The sequence below is a fragment of the Venturia canescens genome, chromosome 6 (genome assembly GCF_019457755.1).
Source record: "Venturia canescens isolate UGA chromosome 6, ASM1945775v1, whole genome shotgun sequence".
Taxonomy (NCBI): Eukaryota; Metazoa; Arthropoda; class Insecta; order Hymenoptera; family Ichneumonidae; genus Venturia; species Venturia canescens.
Window position 1 is genome coordinate 5297708 of NC_057426.1, and position 14771 is coordinate 5312478.

A 14771-nucleotide genomic window follows, 5' to 3' on the forward strand; every position below is an offset into this window, starting at 1 on the left:
AGAAGGGACCCTTTGGAAGGAATCGACTTGGCGGTGCTGTCGAGGAGCTCACTCGGAGCTCACTCACGGGAAAAATGATGGAAAAAAAAGTCTTGAAAAGACACGAATTCGACTTGCACGAGTCTCGATAATTCAGTGGACCGAAAAGGATCGCTGATGAATGAGCGATTCGAAATCCTTATCATATTATATATTTGCTCGAATCGCTGTCATTACATGATCGAATAATGAATCGAGTATCTCGCGAATGATGCCAGCAGCATCGATCAACACTTTTTATACGAAAGATTTCGTAATACAGGATCAATTAGTTATAACGATTAATCCTTTTGAGGAATGATTGACAATAAATTGTGGAGGAATCGATGCTCGTGAGATCGCGAGGTTTATCGTGCAGTTTTTTATCTCTTCGATATGGTACTGCGCACAAATGAAATATCGTTTTCTCAGCGCTACAACCGATTCCTCGATTCTGACCTTACAGGGCGAGACTCTCTTGAAAAATCTACGATCGTCAAGAGCAGAGCGAGCAGGGAGACCAATAACTTTACGAGAACCTCACACCCGGTTAAGTAGCCACTCGTATGATTCGGCACGTACGTTCGATGTCCAGCAATAATCCACTCCGGCAATAAATTGTAACAAATATTATTAATAGCGTATATAGACAATGGATTACGAAAGTGAGTCGAAAAGCGTTACTCCAAAGTGTTAGCGGAGCGGGCGAAGCCCGCGAGCCAAAATCACCAGTTGTGTATACGTGTATAAATATATACACACGTAAAGAGAAATAATCGTAGATAAAAACGGGGCGGCTTCGCGCGCGGAACTTTCACCTCTTCGAGTGTAATAACGTGCAGCAAAGTGTGCCAATGTCCCTATGTGTAGGGTGACACCGCCAGTGTATGGACAAGTCTCAGTAGATGGACGCACGTTTCCGTAAATTATCTCGATGTACAGTGCTTTCAACACGGGCTTTCATTTACAGCCAGCAGGTTTTATACACTGTAATTAAACTGGAAAAAAAGTAATTGCTTATAATTCGTTAATTATTTGGGCAGCTCGAATGAGACGAAAAAATCGTTGGCCATCCAGTGGCCGTTTTTCGTCGAGATAAAACATCGCGCTTGAGTTAATATTCCAACTGGATTTTCATCTCTCTGTAATCGCTTCCGGTGCGGGTAAACGATTTTTATTAGATTCCGCGAAACCACTTTTATTTCGATCGACAACGCTCCGAATGTATTTTCGAATTCGATACTTCTAGAAAAATCTTTCGAATAACCAGCATTGATAAAACGAGCTGCAAATTCTCGCAGTAACACGTTTATTCATGCCAATTTATCTCGAAATTTAAATTAATTAAGTTACATTATAATTGATATGAGATCCTCAAAATATATGTTGATGGCGAAAAAAATGGGGACTTTTGCAATCTGTGTAACGACGCGTGCTTCCACACGCACGTAGGTCTGTGTCCTTGCTTGTTTTTTCTCCGTACAATGCACCGCAACAACTCGACTGCGTTTCGTCTCTTTTCAAGCAATTCTCCGAGTGAAGTTTAGACACGAAATTGTGTCCAGTATTCATAGAGGATTCTTCCTGATGATTTTATTCCATTGTTATATTCATTAGAAATAACGATTATGATACCTTCCAACAAACTAACATCGTTAAGCTGCTTATGGTGGAATAAAGTGTAGTGTATTGACAAGAAAATCGTAGTGCAGTCGAGTCAACTGTAATTGGATTGTTATTTTGAGGCAAGTCCTCGATGCTGTGTGCATAACAATGTGTTACATAAAATATGCCTGCGAACCGTGCTGGTTAAAAGATCCACAACGATACAGAATATGACTCGTTCGACACGTTCAGCCGGCGGTTGTTATTATAATAAAGAGTGTGCACATTTTTATACCGTGCATTTTTCTCACTTTTCGCTCATTTTAGTTAGCTAGCATTACTCGTGCCCAAGGTATCATTGGAAACAGAAATTTTCTGCAAGATTTGCTTTCTACGAATTATTTTCTCAAAGAAAGGAAACACGTTTTCTCAAGTGCCTTTTGTCTTACGGTCGTTAGACGAACGTGCAAAGATTCTTTGTGAAATATTTGCTCGACAGAAAGAATGAACATTTATTTATCGAACAAGATTCCACACGAAATCGAGCGAAAATTTAGTGGGTTCAACTATATTTTTAACAAAGTACCAGCATTTTTTTGTCACTGCGAACTTTTGAAAAAAAGAGTGTGACTGAAACTTGAAAATCTAGTAACGACAGAATCATGCGATTTTACTGCAACGTTTTGACAGGTGCCAGCCTATTTGGACAATCGTTGAACACCGGAAGTTGGGTGGATGAAAGAGCAGGGATGCGTTCCATTCTGCAATGGAACATCAATCATAATTTTATCTCACGTCATAATTTGGGCAAACGATCTTATAGGAAAACCTTGAACAAAAGGTCTCTGCTTCTCGGCTGTCCGAGGCCGACGTCCTCGCTCGAGAAACTCGTTTCTCCCTACATCTTCGTCTCGACCACGAATTTAGTTATCGATGTTGAATGTTAATTCAAACTTAACCGCGCGTCAGTCACATCGGAGCATAAAAGCAGCGAACAAATGTTGGAAGAACTCACCGATTCCTGAGTGTTCCACGCGTCGAAGTCGGCAATATATTCCCAGTAATGTTATTGTTAACGTGAGCATTTCTCGAGCTCCGTTGATCGGCGGAAGTCCGAGGTAGCCTGGGACTGCCGGCGAAAGCGAGCCCCAGGATACAAGCGGTCATAACCGCACTTCTCATCTTAACAAATGAGTATGCAGGTCGACGCTTGCAAGGTCGATGTTCACTTTTTAATCACTCGACCTTCTGTGCTATACATAAACGCAGCGTGTATTGAAACTCGGTAAATAAATCCCTCAAACTCGACCGATTAAATTCACTGAAAATCTCTAAAGATCTTTTATCGACAGCAAAACATTCGATTTTGCGATTTAACTCGAAGCTAATGCAAGTTTTTATATTGTCGCACTGTCGTCAATGAAAATTCCACGCTCCAAATAACTCATCGTTCACTTCCCATATTAAAAATGTTATTCTCATTCAATCCTCCCCGGCAACGACATGGATTCTCAAAATTTCGATAAGTTTTATCCTCACTATCGGGTATCGGACAGCTGCGTGGCTGATCAGCGCGGCACGCACACCAGCATGTACGCTTCTTTACTACTCTCGCTTGGCGTAATACGCGTACGCTCTACCGGGGTACGATTCGAAGAGTGGCGAACGCGCGCGCCTTTTCCTTCCACCGCGAGAATCAAGTGAGCCCGAATGGATCAACTATCCGGTATCTTTGCGACACCCACTTCTCTACCCCTTCCATGCAGCACCCTTACAGATCTTTTCCTCCTGCTTCGGGCACTCTTGGAGCCTCGCCTGCTCGCTCATCAGCCGTTCCGTGCATCATTAGATTTGCTCTTTGTTATTCGGAGCTCGATTCCGAGCCGCTGGAGCCGAGAGGGGCTTGCGATCTTGCGAAAATCAAGCGAATATCTATTCTTTTAAGAAGACATCGCGATGATCCAGGTCGCTGCTCGGTTAAACGAGGAGCAGATTTCACATCGCGACTTCTCCGGTCGACGCTGTGCGAGAAGGAGATCGAATCGATTATTTCCGTTCTCCGCGTCGTCGGAGCTCCATCTCCAGAACGGCGAGCTAAGAGAACTTGGAAAATGGCCGATCAAGCCGAGTTTCTCATCGACTTTGCATTCTCCGAATGCGAGGCGCGAGTGCCGAATGCGATCCCCTGAGCAAAGCTTTTCCTGCTGCCGAATTTTTCCAACTCGAAAGCTTTAAATTCGTCAACGAGCATTCGATCGATGCGATAAACGCAACTCCCCGGTTGAACTTGCGTGTGGGCCCATGAGAAATGGAAACGAAGCGAGTCCGGCGCGTGAGCGCAGCATTTGAAGCATCAAGTGTTCGGTACCGCGTTGATACGTATTTCTGTAAAGGTATATACAACTCTCCCTGATTCATTGAGTGGAGGAAGAGGAGACCAGGAGAAGGAGGAAGGAACGTATATGGTGGTGGTAAGCTGAGATAACCATGATGGCGATGGTATAACGTGGGGGTCTAATCCCGAAACGGTTCTTTCACTCTTTTTTCATCTCACTTGACTCCTCTTTCTCTCTCGCTCCTTCTTCCTCACTTTTCAACTTTCGCTGTCACTCGCATTTTCTCGCAAGCTGTATACACGTTGAACGTTTAAAACTGCGCCAATAAAGACAATGAGGAGGAGAGAGAAAGAGCGCGAGGAAGGGAGAGAGAGAGAGCGCGAGAGCGACGGATAAAATAAAGAGGAGGGGACCACGGCCGTGCGCTCTCAACAACTATTGCTCCGATATAAGACTTTACTTTCACGCGGAAAGATACTGTGACCAAAGTGTATATACGACGTCTCTCTTCTATACTTACGATCTTCGATCGAGCGCTCTCCAAGACTTTGTCATTCCATATGCTTTACTTCGTGGCTTTTATCATGAGAACACGCAGCAGGAAGGAAAATTTATAGAAATTCTTCGCACAACGCGGCGCCATTGCGCGAAAAGGGATTGCGGACGAGGACAGCAGTTTATTCTTACTACTCTGATTAGCGTGAAGTAAACGGTCGCAATCGACCCAAAAGCGCGAGAGGCCGCTCGAAAGAGAATCTCTGGAATGTTCGCCGATTCCGAAATATCCAGCTCGGTGCAAAAGTTCTCGTTGGAACGGTGCTCTCCCGCTCCAATTTACGTAATTCCGGTGAAGGCTCCACATTTATTTCGTCGTCGCACATCGGGCGGAGATTTCAAAGCTCATCGAAGCGCTTTGAATCATCGCGTGGGACTCAAAGTCGTTCTCGAACGATCCATCGAATTTCGTTCATCATTTCTCGTTTGCAATTTCGAGACCGTTTTGTCAATTGGCATGCTTGAGCAACGCTTGCCGATTTTCATATAACCGGCCAATAAAAATGACGCAATCTTTGTGACGAGAAGTAGCGTTTACTACTTTTGCGATGGCTTTAATGAATCGTCGTCGTTGTTTCTTTAGAGAGAGCGAAACGTGCTAAATTTTCATAAGTTTCGCTGCACCGGGCGCTTTATATTCATGCGGATTTCTAGCTCGAACGTTGCTCCCGCGCGGATGAACCGCGGGCTCTCTACAGACCTCGGAGTCTGCGAGGATAAAGATTACTTAGGATTTCACGCAGCGGATAAAACGCCTGTTTATCTTTCGCAATGAAAAATCGCTGTGAATCCCGAACCGCACGAATCGAGCGTAGCCTCAGAATCCAATTCAACGATTTTACGCGCGAGTTGCATATCGCGAAAATCTTTACTACGTTTCCTGTTGAATCGTTCCGACTGCGATGCTTTCACAACATTGATTTAATTCCTTATCGCTAATTACGACGTTGCCACGTTCCTGCAACGAATCGCGTTCCGGTTCGCACATCAGCTTCAGGATCATGAAAATTAATTCAATATTTTTCTGATCAATCGCCATTGTTTTTGGGAAAATTTCCTCGAATCGTTGAAATCCACTTTTAATTCGACCGTTTTGCGGATCGATTCGCGGTCGGCATCGAATTTCGTTCTAGCTCAATCGCAAATGAGCTAAACGGAGACCGCAAATTCAAATTTACATAAACCACAAAATGCTTCGGTCGCGCGGCGTTTCGTTACGAACAACGTTGCAAAGAGCAAACGTCTCGTTCAAATGGTTCGTTTGAATAGCCACCTATCAATTGACAACTGATTATATACTGACTGTTATGATTATTAGTGGTAAAATAATAGTCGTTGAACTAAATTTAATTTGTTGCGTCAAACAGCTGATCGATCAGATCTCAGACAGCTTCAACGCTCGAAGGCTCCTGCAGGTTCATGACTCGGAGCGGAAAAACCAAGTGGTGTCAATCCGCAGAGGCCATCGTCGCTTAGTTTTCGAGTGGTTAAAACGTTTTTTGGCAACGAGGATTTCACGAAATAAAGTTTCGAGTGCGGCATACAAAATTCAATATTTTATAAGGCAATCGTTAAATATTTTTTTCCTCGCCGTTCGTATGAGATCGAGATAATAAAGTTTCAACCGATTTTCACTGTTTTATTATATTTTTTTGTTTCATTTTTTTCAAAGCATACGTAGAAAAATGTAAACTAAACGACAATTCTGAAAACTTTAGGCCGTAATCATAGGATAAGGAAATATCGAATGCTTTATTCTGAATAGTCGAACCGACTATTTTATCAATCGTCACGTGCCAATAGTTTGCTGACGTCACGTCCGACGTTAAATTTTCATTATTTTATTTCGTCCATTGCAACTAAAACGATCTCGAACTAAGTGCGTGTATCACACCGAATATAACTCGTGAACATCTCATCGCCAAAGACACGTGCCCTGACGTGTATGTTACGTACGCAAGTGTTCTGGTTTTACGAAACTCCCATCCGAGCACTACTGCCCTAAATTTCGGGGATTCATCGATTAATAACACAAATGTATTCTCCTTATAAGGCCCGAAAAATAGAACCCTGAACACTTGCCTGCATAGAAAAGTCTATGCTGGGACATGGCATTTGCCGCTCGACGCTCGAACACCCGAACATTTCCTTCGCGCCCTTCCGGACGTGACACTGATAAAAAAATTGTTTTCCACACATTCCACTACTGAACCGAGGTGACGCGACTTTGCAAACTTCTTTCGTCCCCGTGCGAGTTGAAATTATTCCATACACGAGTGCTGATCGGGCAGGACGATGGACAGACGTTCGGAGCGATCAAAAGAAAAAGAGTTCTGTTAATGATCGTCGGCTGTATCATTGGATACGTGTTGCTTATAAATCGCGACGATGATACGAATCAATCATCGTGGAGTAAAGAACTCCAAGTTAAACTGTCGATTCTAGGCGAGTGGTTACACGCACCCGAGGGGACTCCACCGCCCCCTTTGAACGCCGAATCTGCACAGAATCCGGAGAAACGACTTTTGATTCTCATATGGAAATGGGGCCCGCTACTTAACCGACGTCACGTCCGTCATCCCGACAAAAAAGAACAGGCAAATGGGCCGGGGATTCGGTTTTTGATCATAAAAATATGGATAAATGATTTTTTGTTCGATTGACCACAGCCGCCCGCCATTTCCCTCGGAAGGATGTTCAGTGAAAACCTGCGACTTGACCTACCGCGATGAAGATCTCGCGACCGCTGACGCGGTTGTCTTCCATTTGCACAGGACCAAAGGGGCGCATGAGCTGCCATCAGCGAAAGGGAAGCCCGGTCAGATCTGGATATTCTTGACGGACGAATCGCCGCTCCATACGTTCGTCTGGCCCGACGGTAACCGAGAGCTCTCTCAGTACGACGGCAAATTCGATTGGTCGATGAGCTACAGAGACAATAGCGATATTCCGGTGCCTTATGGAAGGACGATCGAGAGGAAAAATTCTGACGACAACGAGAGACTGCGAGTCCTCGAGAAGCGAAGAAAAAAGTTGGCTGCTGTCGTGATCAGCGATTGTGGGAGCAACGAACACCGGTCGGATTACGTGAAGGAGCTCAAAAGTTTGCTCGGAAAAAATCTCGATATTATTCGTTCATGCTTCGGAGGAAACAATACCGCGTGCCCTGGCTACTGCTGGAAAGATTGTCCACTCCTCAGCGCCTACAAATTTTACTTGGCATTTGAAAATTCCGAATGCCGTGAATACATCACGGAAAAAACTTATTGGAATGCGTACGGCAAGGGATCAGTGCCCGTCATATTGGGCGTACCCCGGGCCGACTGCGAACGCCTCCTTCCCCCACGCTCCTTCATTTACACCGCTGATTTTCAATCTCCGAGTAAACTCGCCGATTACCTTCGCTATCTCGACAACAATGACGATGCCTACGACGAGTATCATGCCTGGCGGTCCGAGTATGTCGTCCTCAACGAACACGGATACTTCGGCTCACGATCGGTACACTATTGTCGCATCTGCGAGGCTCTGCGCTACAACATTCGACCGGCGCAACCTCCCGAGTATCACCGATTGAGCCATTTTCTCAATGCTACCAGAGACTGTTATTGATGGGCCCGATCCGAGTTTCGGGCGTGAAAGGGACCGAAATTTTCGACAAAAAGTCATAAGACAAATGATATAATGAAAGGTTAAAGGAACTGCGACGTGGAGTCTGAAAAATGTTGATTCACAATGACGCTGAAGTTTCCAACGTTGGAGTCCAACGAAATGATCGAAAAAAACTCTCCAATAATTTCAGTAATTCTCCTATTTTGATCCCTACCAAATTTGCATTTCGTAGTTTTTCAAGCTGCACCAACGATTCGTGAAATGAACAATTGGTGAATTACAAACGTTTTTTTCGTTCATTTTGTTGGACTCCAACGTTGGAAACTTCAGCGTCGTTGATTCACAATCGTCTATGATATCGAATACTGAAGAAAAACGTGTTGAAAGAAAAACGTAAGTTCGTGTGAAAATATAATAGCTGAGCTCAAATTCTTTCGAGTTACGTATTTACATTTTCTGCTATTTTATTGAATAATATTTAAACACGGTAGATAAATTATTGAGTTGCCAATCATTTATTTTTAGAGGTTACTGATTATTCTAGTCGAGTTAGATTTTGACGACATTTTTCCAAGAACTGGATTTGTACGTGCATTCACTTTGTTTCATTTCTTAGTTAGTTATCCTGCTATGTTATCGCGCGAGACGGACTAATCGCGTGAGAATATGAAAAAGCACGTCCGTCCTCGAAAAATATGAAGACTCAGGCAAGCGAACACTTTTAAACACTTTCAGATTAAACGAGCGTTCAGAATTTTGGGATTAACGAGTTCACATTTTCTTCACGCGCAATAAACAATCATTTTACCATCCGTCAAAGTTTAGTAGTCTTTTTTCCGAAGGGAGGAAATTACAGTGAGAACCTTCGAAACTGCATACCTGGCGCAAAAACGTCCAATGTATCAATGAAAAAAAAAAACAAAAAAAAAAACATTGAGTCGCTTCACTCAGGTTTTGAGCTCAAGGACATCGGTCGATGGGAAAATATTGGAAGAACGGATGAATGTACTGTATTTTTTTAAAGTCTTTGCTTTTGGACTCTTGTCCAGTCAAAAAAATTCAGTCACTTTAATCCACTCTCAACGTCCTCCATTTCCTGAGTGTCGAAAATTTCAGTTAAAAAAAGTTCAGAAACGTAAACGTATTCCGTGAAACGAGTTTCTAGGTAAAAGACAAATAAATCTTTTTCTCGAAGAGGCACAGCACTCGCGCGGAAACTAATAACGTATAAGAGAGGTTATTTTTCTCCCCACGACTTGTCTCGTCGTTGAAAACCCACACTTTTTAACTTATTTTATTTGTTCGAAGAATGGAAGTAGACGTCCAAACAGTGAGCTCATGTCGATTTTAAAACGAATTTCCTTGAGAATCTGGAATCTGGATACGAATCGATCATCGTCGTAATTTGCCTTTTTGATACTCGAAAGATATTACACCAATACCATATATATTTACTGAAAAATGCATCTTCGCATCCTGTTCGCATCTTTGTCGGTCACGAAAAGATGGAATGAATTTTACAGATACACGAAAAGATTTTAAGGAAACGGTTTTCTCGATAAACATCTTCACAATATAAAAATAAACATTGAAAAAACAATCATCAAAGTACAGCTGAATCAAATCATCGCTCATAAAACTCGACTACGACTTTTCATGGGAATGCAACTGTATATCCTGTCTCCTTCGTACTATAGTTGTTTTGGATATCCGGCAAATATGGTACTATATACCACACTATACCTACTATACAGGCTACAGCAGGTAATTGCTCTGTCTGTGCGCCGGGAATAGAATAGAGCACATATATACGTAGATATCGTGCTCTCTCTGTTGCATGCAATAATGCTCGGGGCAAATGGCGTGGTGCGAAATATCTGCAGGCAACGCAGGCATGATTATAGTTGAGGTTGCTATAAGCATTTCAGCGACACCACGTATATGTAATACTTTACGAACCACTATGTATACAAATGTATCATCAACGTACTCTGTCTCTCGTTTTCTTCTGCTCCTTACTTTATACCGGCCGTAAAAGAGTGGTAAAAGACGACTCTCTCACTTTCTCTATGCAACAGCATGGAGCAAAAATGGATAATTCTAGTAATAAATTTGCAATCTCGATCGAGTTCAGCAGGATAAATGAATAAGTCATCTTTTCGAGTTCGAGTCTACCGCGACACAACGAACGCGCTGCAACGCGTTCAAAAGAGAAAAAATATCCGGCAATTTCCTAACCTCTGCCTTTTGTTTTCAGAGTGTAAGCTCTATAAATATGGTGAAAATGTGAGAGTGGTGGAGAATGGAAATGGGTGTGATAAAAATTCAATTAGAACTGCTTATCAGACTTTCAACATGTTCGATATAAAAAATTGTGATAAAACTTGGTCGATGTATCAAAACGGACAGGTTAGCGAAATCTACCATTGGATTTCTATGGGATATAAAATTCGATTACTTGAACATACGATAACGCAGATATAGTTGGAGCCGATTTAGTGTTTTCTTTACAATTTCGATTTTCGGGAGAATTGGATCCGCTATACACCTGTTCAAAAGGTTCGTTTCAAATTTGAAGCGCAATAATACGTTGAGGACTTGAAAAAAAAGTGGTTAATTTTGTAACGAAAATTGAAGATGATTTTTTTTCTCAGTTCTGTGGTCACCGAGCAAGGATTTATAGGAGAAATCAAAACAACTTCACATCTGTGGACTCTTGGGACTTGATAACCCTTTTAATATTCTATGTGGCTAAATTCTAAAATTGGATAAAACAGAATCTTTCCAATAACTAAAATGTATAATCCAAGACAAAAAGTTTTATGGTTTTCCATAATATCTCGAGCTTGCGTGCTAACGTTGCAATTCATATTCAATTTAGTAATTCCCGATCATAAGGCAGATGCGTTTGTTAGTCCCCTTGACCCTTTGGAACAAGTTTCAATTTATGACCGAGCCGTTGATGTTTGCCTAGGTGGTTTGATTAGATGGGACGCCCAGTACTTTATCCACATAGCAAAATATGGTTATACATTTGAGAATACACTCGCATTTTTTCCCTTATATCCATTGTGCGTGCGCTATCTAGCAATGATTATGGGGAAAGTATTTTTCATGTTGAATAATCACAGCATCATTGTACTAGCTGCAGTATCGTTGAATTATTTTTGTTTTGTCAAATCTGCTCTGATTCTCTACGACCTTAGCAAACATGTTCTCAAAAGTACTAACTTAGCATATAAAGCAGCGATTCTATATTGTATGAATCCTGCCAGTATATTTTTCAGCGCCGCTTATTCAGAATCCATGTTTGCTTATGTTACATTTTATAGCATGCTGGGTTCCTTGGAACTCCTTAGATTTGTGTACATTCCAATCGGACTTTCAGCTCTTGTCAGATCAAACGGACTAGTTAATATTGGATTCCCAATTTTTATGTGGCTTCACCAATGGCTAAAGTATGTATTGCCAAAAATCATTCTCGAATACAGGAATTCTGTGAAAAAATCATTCTCGGTTGGTGCAGTCCACACCATGTATGACTTTTTGAATACTCTGAATACTATATTTCTGTCCTTAATTCCATTTGTATTCTTCCAAATATATGTTTATTTATTGTTCTGCACAGAGTATAATCTGGAGGTTTTGATACCTCCTCACGTTGAATCATTTGCAGTGAAAAATCATCTGCAAATTCCTAGTAACAATAGTTTTACATGGTGTCAAGGAACTTTCCCAATCGCTTATTCCAACATACAAAAAAAATATTGGAACGTTGGATTTATGAAGTATTATGAATTCAAACAGATTCCAAACTTTTTACTGGCTTCTCCGATTCTGTACATAATGCTCAAATGCATTTACCAATATCTTGTCAATTGGAAAGAATTTTTGTATTATTTCTTGGGTATGGAAGGTAAAGAAAGTGAGCGAATTGCCAAAGCAGGACAGTTGCCTGTAGAAACATTTGTGTTTGTTATACATGCATTGTTTTTAACAATCTTTTCCATTCTGTTCATACACATCCAAGTCAGCACAAGATTTCTGGCTTCTGCAAGTCCCTTACTTTATTGGTACTGCGCTACCATTTTATCCTATCGAAGGAACAGTTCCAAAGAGTTTGAAGAATCATGTAACTTAAATTCCAAGTGGAGAGTATTCTTATTGCTTCAGGAATCCTACACTTTATCCGATAGATTAATTATACTGTATTTCTTGGGATATATAGTCTTAGGCTGTGCTATGTACTCAAATTTTCTACCCTGGACATGAAAAAGGGCTTTCACGGTGCCATGCAGTGGCTACTTGACTCATAATAAAGATTTTTTTACCAGACTATGTATGTTATTGATGAATCGATTAAACAAAAAATATTCCGCAACCTTGAGAGGTTCAAAACTGTTCAAGAAATTCCTAATCTATCTAACCAACTCTCCTTTAAAGTAGTACTCGTCTGGAAGACAAACAATTTGTCTTTGTGATCAAGAGTTTTTTTAATTCTCATTTTCGGTATGGTAGATATTCGGCGGTTTATGATTTGAATTTCGTATTCGCCTTCTCGTGCTTGCATCCGTCAATCCTCCGATATTTTATATAACAATACGGTGACGACACTGGCGGGCAAATAGTGAGTTAGTGAGTTGTCCACGTGATCTCATTGCGCATAAAAAATTTATCTCCGGTTATTGTGACAGATTGGGAATAGAGGTTATTCACATTCGATATATCTTTATAAACACTTATTATTCGTCTCGAATTCTTAGAGAAAATAATTATATGAACTTTATAATACCGAATACTTTTTCAAAATGTTTCCGATAACAAGGATTCGTATTAAATCTACGATTTTATCGCAATGGTCTTTAGGTGATTCTTACATCAAACTTTACATCACACAATGTTATGTTTATCATTCATACTTTTTCATTATCTTGTCATGTGATAGGCTGTACTAGGTTAATGTCCGCTGACAAAACGGATGGAAAAGAAAGTCAACGATTAAAGGAATTTCGAAAAAAACTTCGTGAAAAAACTCCCATCGGTAGGCCAAATTTATAACAAAAATGGTCAATGTGAAAATCACCTTTTTCCCTGTTTCAATTTATCAGTATACTCCTTTTATTATTGACATATTTTCCTGCGTTATATTGTGCATAAGGCTATTAAAATTAATCATAATAATAATAAGATTATTAAAAACCTGATGTGATTAACTCAAATTATGAATGCAGAATTAAATATGCTGTTATTGTAAAAGTGTGGAGCCTGAGCTGAAAATTTATCCGGATGGTTTGCGTTCACATCTTCAGAAATTGTTCAATCGAAGCTCTCAAAGTCGGCATGTACTTTTTTCCATGTAACACTTCAAATTCCCTGTATTCTTATATTTGTTTTTGTGATGATGATTGACTGTCACAGCAAGTTTGAATCCTGGAAGTTCATTTGTCCTTTGCCCTTTCCACATACAAAGACCAGTTTTTATTGCGCTCCCTTTCTACGGTTTATCTTTAGTTCAGGTAAACGTGAAAATTTTATTCTATGACACAGCCTAATTGGTGATTTTTAACACAGAGAAACTAGAGGAGCTTGAAGAGGGAAAACATCCGTATCAAGAAAAAGAGCCGCTAGAAGCCTTTCCTGACAACATAAATCCAAAAACAGGTGAAGTTGGTGGTCCAAGAGGACCGGAGCCAACACGTTATGGAGATTGGGAGAGAAAGGGCAGAGTATCAGATTTCTAATAAATGATATTATTATTTTAGTAATTGTCAAAATGATGGATTTAAAAATCTCAAAAGTGTAATTCTTTATTATTAATTAAAAACATATTTCTCAAACCTAGTGACAGAACTGTCGATCAATAAATACGAACCATTTATTTTAAAACGAGACGACAAAAAACAAACCCAAACAAAAGCCATCTAGTTTTGGGTCGGTTTTTTTTGTTTGTTCTTCTATTTGGCAACTTCAAGGTAACGAAAAGGTATCAATTCTGCCATGTCATCACGCAATTTACTGATAAAAATGGTGTCTACAATAAGGGCACGAAATTTTAATACAGGTACAGTTGAATAGAATTCCTCTCCCATAAACACTGTATTTGCAAGTATAAATCGTAGGTCTCGTCATCCGCGGACTTGAAAGTAGAACTGAAACAAGAAAAAATGTTCAATCGGAACGGATGAAAAAATTTCACGAAAAATTGAAGTCGGAAAGCAACTCCAGTGCGTTATCCCAATAAATCATAACCGAAAATAATTCAATTTTCCTGCATGAGCATACTTTTTACCTGATGAATAATCAATTTGGTATTGAACTCAATTCGTAAGATCTTTTGAGCAAAAAAATGGAAATGTCAAACAATCGATTGCATGGCTTTTCAAAACGTTTTCGTCCAAAATCAAGGGATAATTCCATACAATTTTTCAGCAATACCCGTTGTTTTAAAAAATTCTCCAATAACTAAGTCGATATCGATTAACAGGTAAAATGTATGAATCTCAAAATTTCATTGGTATCTAAACGAAAATCACAGTATGGAAACTTGTAAACGATTAATAATGAACTTGAATAGTCCCAGGAACACACGTGGATGGTATTATTTTGGTTGACACTGAATCAAGAAGCAACGAAACGACAGATGCT

At 40.5% G+C, this 14771-nt stretch overlaps 4 protein-coding genes across 5 annotated transcripts in view; 3 read left to right on the forward strand and 1 right to left on the reverse strand.

Moving 5' to 3' along the window:
- Positions 1 to 3573, reverse strand: part of LOC122412214 (angiopoietin-2) — a 37042-nt gene extending 33469 nt beyond the window's left edge. The window contains exon 1 of the mRNA XM_043421620.1: positions 2639 to 3573. Within this exon, the coding sequence (XP_043277555.1) occupies positions 2639 to 2805 (167 nt within the window). The 5' untranslated portion in view covers positions 2806 to 3573. The remainder of the gene's footprint in view (positions 1 to 2638) is intronic.
- A 3280-nt stretch (positions 3574 to 6853) lies between these two features.
- LOC122412337 (alpha-(1,3)-fucosyltransferase 7-like) lies at positions 6854 to 8206 on the forward strand. The gene is made up of 2 exons (XM_043421807.1): positions 6854 to 7131; positions 7184 to 8206. Exons 1-2 carry the CDS (start codon positions 6854 to 6856, stop codon positions 8124 to 8126), a joined length of 1221 nt encoding a protein of 406 aa, XP_043277742.1. The 3' UTR covers positions 8127 to 8206.
- Positions 8207 to 9749: 1543 nt separating this feature from the next.
- On the forward strand, positions 9750 to 12461 carry PIG-V (phosphatidylinositol glycan anchor biosynthesis class V). 2 transcript variants are annotated; one of them, XM_043421024.1, is made up of 3 exons: positions 9750 to 10168; positions 10384 to 10685; positions 10781 to 12461. In XM_043421024.1, the coding sequence occupies exon 3, from the start codon at positions 10923 to 10925 to the stop codon at positions 12396 to 12398; it is 1476 nt and encodes a 491-aa protein (XP_043276959.1). In that variant the 5' UTR covers positions 9750 to 10168; positions 10384 to 10685; positions 10781 to 10922; the 3' UTR covers positions 12399 to 12461. The 2 variants fall into 2 exon arrangements, with proteins under 2 accessions (XP_043276959.1, XP_043276960.1); XM_043421025.1 differs by having other exon boundaries at positions 9750 to 10685; positions 10764 to 12461.
- Positions 12462 to 12745: 284 nt separating this feature from the next.
- LOC122411918 (succinate dehydrogenase assembly factor 4, mitochondrial-like) lies at positions 12746 to 13967 on the forward strand. The gene is made up of 3 exons (XM_043421026.1): positions 12746 to 12992; positions 13072 to 13167; positions 13698 to 13967. The coding sequence occupies exons 1-3, from the start codon at positions 12935 to 12937 to the stop codon at positions 13865 to 13867; spliced, it is 324 nt and encodes a 107-aa protein (XP_043276961.1). The 5' UTR covers positions 12746 to 12934; the 3' UTR covers positions 13868 to 13967.
- The last annotated feature ends 804 nt before the right edge of the window (positions 13968 to 14771 follow it).